This window comes from Muntiacus reevesi, chromosome 17 (genome assembly GCF_963930625.1).
Source record: "Muntiacus reevesi chromosome 17, mMunRee1.1, whole genome shotgun sequence".
Classification (NCBI taxonomy): domain Eukaryota; kingdom Metazoa; phylum Chordata; class Mammalia; order Artiodactyla; family Cervidae; genus Muntiacus; species Muntiacus reevesi.
The window spans coordinates 18,361,650-18,368,032 of record NC_089265.1 but is presented as its reverse complement, the minus strand read 5'-3'; the positions used below and the strand labels follow the sequence as shown (position 1 = coordinate 18,368,032).

The window sequence follows — 6,383 nt, the reverse complement described above, 5'->3', positions numbered from 1 at the left end:
TGCAAAGAGCTGACTCATTGGAAAAGACCCTGATGCTGGGAGGGATTGGGGGCAGGAGGAGAAGGGGATGACAGAAGATGAGATGGCTGGATGGCATCACCGACTCAATGGACATGAGTCTGAGTAAACTCCAGGAGTTAGTGATGGACAGGGAGGCCTAGCATGCTGTGATTCATGGGGTCTCAAAGAATCGTACATGACTGAGTGAACTGAACTGAACTGAGACATTTAAAAGTAATCTTGATTAAAGACATTAATGAGAGTTACCAACCATGCGTTCTTTTTTGAAATGTGATTACAAAGAACTTTATTTATAATAAGTTGAACATGGGTTGACATCATAGAAAAAAACAGGTTTACAAAAATGACAAGTTCTGTTCTGCAAGCATAAAGTTTTCATCTATTTCATCATTATCCTTAATGGAGTCTACACTATCAGAAAATTGATTCCACTTCTTTTATTTTGCCCTTTTTTAGGGCAAAAGAACCAAAACCATACTTAAAATTTTGTTGGCCATAGTTACACACATTAAGTCCATTGTTTGGATGCTTAGACTGATAGAATGAGAAATAAAATTACGTCTTTATTACCTTCTGTAGAATCTTAGATTACCATTCGTTCTTTGTTATTATGCAGTGTGTCATCTTTCATTTGCATTGCAGCATACTAGCATTGCTTTCTGTCCAATTTCCAGTAAAATGTTTGCTTCTGTTGCCCTCAGGTTATCAGAAAGGATCTTTACCAGAGAAACTAAGTTCTGTTTTAGAATACTTTGACTTTATGACTGCAAAAGAGCTTAATTCCTGGTTTTCTATTTGGAGTCAACATATAAGAGAATTATGAAACACCTCCTGCCTGTGTCTATGTATTTATTCTCTGCCTCTGAAATCTTTCTCCTTCTCATCCGTTATCCCCATTAATTCTTCAAGTTTCTTCTCCAAGTATTTCTTTAATGACCTTCGTATTGCCTTCATTTTTCTCCGGTGAGTGATGCAAAAATGGAATCTAGAGAAATAAGATAATCCCAACTTAAATATTAGTAGCCCAATTCTTTAAAAAATTGTAACTATTTTTTTTTCATTTTTTGAATTCCTCTACAAGCTTTTTTCTCATACTTCATCACACTTCCTTCATTTCCTATGTTCCAACTTTTATCCCATGAAACTTTTATCTGTTTCATTCCCATTAGTAGGATATCCCAAAGTTTGAGATGACTTCTTTTCCCCTTATTTCCATTGGAAGAAGGGGAAATATTGGGCAGTCTCTTTGCCAAAGACATGCTTGACCCAGTGTGTGTTTAAAAGCAGGAAACTCACAGTAGCAAAACACCTCCCAATATTACAACTTCTGCTAATAATATCAGAAATAGTCCAATTTCTCGATTCTCAGCCTTCTTTGGATCATCCTCTGGAGGAAAAAAGGGGAAAAAAGTGAGCTGGAGGGGAAAATTAGTAACTTGAGAGCTTTATCCATGACTGTTTTTAACCTTAAAAATTGTTCTAGTCACCATTTATATCCTGTTCCCTGGTTATTCTGCTCTTTCTTAGACTCCTAGTCTCTACAAAACATTTTCCCCTACTACCCCTAGCCTGATTTCTCCACTTTTAATGCACTTTTTCATTTCTAAGCTCTTCAGTGACCTAGTGCCCAATAATTCATTCTGGCACAAATTTTGTCCAGCATCTTAGCTCTTATTTGTAGCATTAGCATGACCTACATAGAAGGTGATCACCAAATATTTGTTGACTAGATCAATGAGAAACTCCTTGATCCCTGGCCTTTCAAAGTGCCACACAACAATCTCTGTTACCTTCACAATATTCTCCTTTGAAACATCGAGAGGTGATGCGAAGACACTTCCAACAATCCAGGATAGGACCTTCAGTCACGACTGATACAGAGAAGAAGAAAGATAGTTGGAAGGGGCTACAGCATGGAGTTGCCTTAGCTTAGACACCAGTATGAATTAGATCGCAGGCATTTCCATTGGTTACATTGTTGTAACTTTCTTCTTCCCCTAGCCATCAGGTTTAGAGATGGATCAAAACTTTAAGCCCAATCTCTGGGAAGAAGTGGGGAGATGATGCCTCAGCTTATTTTGGGGCTATGGATTAAAAACTCTGGTATAAAAGGATTCTGAGCACATCCAATTATATGGAGTGATTGAGATTTCATAAGCTAGATTTTGTTGTCACAGATCGTTGACATTCCCCCTTGTAGCTGATAGCTTTAGGAATTATGTTCTCAGTGTGACAAGTAGAGGAGATAAAGGAGATGGGGAAATATGCACTGAAACCTCAAGGCACTGCATATACTGTACTTACCACAGTCTTCAGAACAAGCTAAAAGAGAACCAGAAAGATCGAATGAGCTTAGACTCAACTTAAAGTTTGTCATATTTATACTCAAATAGTCTTTATTTGGTTACCCCATTACCTTCCAGCCACCCCTCCACCCATTCTGGATTATTTTAATGTGAATACCTCTTCGTCCTCTCACCCCTCATTTCCTATTCCTTTCACATAATTTCAGTAGTGTTAGATATACATCTGATATTACCAACTTCAGAGAATGTCTTTAATAGTTTTTCCAGTTTGGAGTCCAGGTTTTTGCGGATATCGAGAAGCCTGCCTTGAAGGATAAAGACACCTGAAAAGGGTGGAATGGACATCAGAAAAGAGGGGTGGCCTTTCCCTTCATAATTTAATCCTAATTGTTTTGCCTTGTTTCCCCCAGTGAATTGATCTCAAACTTGCTTGGGCAATACATTGTTTTAACAATGAAACAGTACCTCACCTTTCCATGTTTCCTTGCTCAGTCTATCAAGTTCGTTCTTCAGCCATGTTCTCAAATCGACAACCTTCTGAACAGCTAGAGAGGAGGGGTAAAGGAACATGTCGGGGTTAATTACATTTATGGAGGAAATTATGTGGCCCCAGGTACTCTCTTCCCTACCTCCCTTCTCCCTTTAGCTCCCCAAATTCTTAGGGGCTTAGGCTTCCCTCACCCAACACCCGAAGCATCTTGTCCCTGTGGGAGACCTTGAAGCTTAAACGGATCATCTCTTTCATCTGCTGTTCAAGCAGATGAGTTCGGCCAGGGACTTCTGGGGGTACCAGCTTTCCAAGCAAGGATTTAACTTCCTCGATGAATTTGGGGTCACATTCCAAACAGCCTTTGACCCCATGGAAGGCTGCCAGGGACAGGGGCAGGAGGAGGAGCAGCCGCAGGTCTCCCATACCCTTGCCCCGACTAACAGCAGGTTGTCCTGGCAACTGGTTCACCTAGTTCCCTTTCCTTCAAAACTCCAGCAATGAGAGGCTTGTCTTGGGTAGTCTGACTCCACCTTTCCCTCCGTTTCCATCCCACTTCTAGACAATCTCATTTTTCTAAGGATCTTTGGTTGTTTTCTGACTTTTGTCCTTCATTCCAGAGAGAGGGAACTACCAGCTGGGGAGTAGATACCTGAGTTCTGAGTGTGGAACCCAGAATGAGAGAGAGAAGTCTTGAGCTCACACAAGCAGAGTTCTGTGTAGGGAGACAGCTCAGAAAACAGTCGTTAACCCTTTCTCTTACTTGTGTTCTTAGTAAATGCCCACACCCCTCCTGATCATTTAAGTAGTATCATAATATCAGTGGATGTTAAAAGAGATATCTTAGGACCTTAGTTTGTTTAACCCAAATTCTGCTTTAATAGAAGAGGTAAGAAAACCCAGAATATTGATTTGCTTAGGGCCCCAATTCTTTATGGTAGCAGTATTGTTGAAAAATATTGTTGAAAATTGAAATGGGAATCCACATATAATTATCATAGATAATAATGGTTTTGATACAATTGATAATTTCTCAGAAATTTAGACTACATTTGTCAGCAGGAATATTTCTCCAGTCATGCTATATAACCTTTTTAGATATTGTTCTTCTTTTAGAGAACCTGGAACCAGAATACTAGAAACATCAGGTGAGAAATACATGGTGATAAGTGAGACTCCAGTAAAATTCATGATCCTTTAACAGGCACCTTTTGAATGTGCTCGTGATAAAGTGTGTAACTTATAAGAATACAACTGAAATTACCATGGGCTGTGTTCTCCAGCAATTTCCATGGAAAATGACCTAATAAACATGTTTTTCCTTTGGTTTTAAGCTTTTTGAATAAGAATTTTCTTTCCTATATGAAGAAATTAATGTTGCTTTGCAGACTTTCCAGACTAGTTACCTCTTTTCTAATATATTGCATGTATGACTGTGATTCCCTGGAAACTAGGAAACCCTGGGATCCTCAAAGGTTGGTGGTAGACTTGAAACCTAAGGTATGGCAAAGTCCTAGAGTAGAAGATTGTGAAGGAAGTTAAAAGAACTGCCACTAATAATGTGCCTTCCATGTGCCCAACTTTGTGCTGGAAACTCTTTAGATAGACTCTCCCAAGTCCTCATGGCACAGCAAGACTCTTGAGAGGTTATTCCCATTTTATAGTTAAGAAACTGAGTATCAAAATAATTGAGTGATTTGGGATCTGGATTCAAACTCATATCTGCTTAACTTCAAACTCTATGTACATTAACTATTGCCTCTCAAAATTTTCTGGAATAATACAGAAAGCAGTCTCTTGGAATTTGATAAATTGGAAGATTGGGAGTGTTTAATTCAAATTCTTTCATGTTCAAAAACTGGCCCTTCTTTGATCTGGCTTTATGTTCCCTTGGTTCAATGATTTCATCTTTCGATGACCCACAAAGGATTTTCAAAGGCTGAGGTCTGAAGGTATGTGTGTTAATGGGATTAAAGTAACTTTGGAAACCAAAATTGGAGACTATAAAGGTTAAGAAACTTGGCAGGCAGGTGATCAAGAAAAAGCTATTATTCAAAAGAGAAAAATACATGTTATAGTTATCTTTCAGTTAACACTACATGCTTTTCATTTTGGATTGGATTCGTAAAGCTCTATCATACTGCTGAATAACTCTGCCTCATTCCATGGCATATTTCTTTGACTCTGACCTAGTAGCCCATCTACCATTTTATTTTTGCTTTACCTTTCCAGCTAAATTTGCAATCTAAGACTTTTAGGATGAGAGAAAAAATTAATTTGGCTTTTGTGTAGTCTTGGGAAGTCTGGGAATAGCAAGTCATTTCCTAAAAAAGTCAGGCAGAGATTGTAATTGAAGAGTGCATATGAAAGGGGAATTAGTGGAGGAAGTGTCACCCTCATGAAGTAAACAGTAGGCAGATGACAACAGTGTGTGCTAAAGGTGAAGATCGCTCACAAAGGCTCTGGGGAAGACAACAGCACTGAGTCTGGAGCAATTTTTTATAGAGAGATTGAGTCCAGATGCATAATAGCATATGCATTCATAATAATTTACCAAATATATGTTTGCCTGTTGGTGGTTCTTACACAGATAAAGTATTCATGGTCAGTGTTGTGTATGTTTTGGTTTTGGTCACATAGCACTATCAATTGGAACTGTGGTCCCAACCTGTTTGGCACCAGAGACAGGTTTCATAGACGACAATTTTTCCATGGAACCTGGGAGAGGGAGATTTAGGTGGTAATGGGTGCGATGAGGAGCAGCAGATGAAGCTTCCCTCCCTAGCACGCTGTTTACCTCCTGCTGTGTGGCCTGGTTCCTAACAAGCCACAGCCCACTTCCTGTCTGAGGCTTGGGGCTAGGGGACCCCTGAATTAGAGAGTCCCTCTTTTAAGGGCTAGGATCAGTGGTGGTGTAACATTTGGCCTTGGTATTGTAACATAATGCCCTGAAGTTTAAAATCCGAAGAACAGGTTGCATAAAGAAGAGCAAGAAGCTGTTACAGTAATTTGCCCACATTCTCTGGTAGATCCCAGATCCATACAAAAAATAAAAATAACAAATCTCTGTGGCTCAAGCTTCCTGCAGAGTTTATTTGCCCAGCTGTGCCCTTCTGCCTGGCTTTTCTTATCACTTCACAGGAGTTTTTACAAGTTTGGCAAATGACCTGGGTATTTCTCACTGTCAGGCAATATTAACCTCCTTCCTGATTGAAAACTGAGACTTGGAAGCTATTAATTGCTATTTGGCTATGTTGTAAATTATCTTTCTAGGTAGTATAATAATCATAGGTTTAAGTGTTTAAATAATTACTATGTGTCAGATATTTCACAGTAAAATAATTTCATTATTTTCTGTATTACTGTTCATTTATATTCCATTGTTATTAAGCTGATGTCTCCATATTCTGCTTATCATTTAGGAAGAGTCATAAGGTTTGCACCCAGAAGTCTTTGAAGAAATCTCTATTTGGTAGGAAATCAAACTAAAATATAGTTGATCTGATTAAGAGGGATTGTGGGAAAAATGAGGGCAGAGAAGTAAAGGAAGCAGAGATGTCTGTCACAGT

At 38.9% G+C, this 6,383-nt stretch overlaps 1 protein-coding gene across 2 annotated transcripts; it reads right to left on the bottom strand.

Moving 5' to 3' along the window:
• Nucleotides 1–870: 870 nt before the first annotated feature.
• Nucleotides 871–3,240, bottom strand: IZUMO3 (IZUMO family member 3). Of its 2 annotated transcripts, XM_065907686.1 has the most exons (7): nucleotides 3,009–3,240; nucleotides 2,798–2,872; nucleotides 2,561–2,650; nucleotides 2,326–2,343; nucleotides 1,812–1,892; nucleotides 1,318–1,408; nucleotides 871–1,006 (listed from the first exon to the last, which is right to left on the bottom strand). In XM_065907686.1, exons 1-7 carry the CDS (start codon nucleotides 3,238–3,240, stop codon nucleotides 871–873), a joined length of 723 nt encoding a protein of 240 aa, XP_065763758.1. The 2 variants fall into 2 exon arrangements, with proteins under 2 accessions (XP_065763758.1, XP_065763759.1); XM_065907687.1 differs by lacking the exon at nucleotides 2,326–2,343.
• Nucleotides 3,241–6,383: the final 3,143 nt, after the last annotated feature.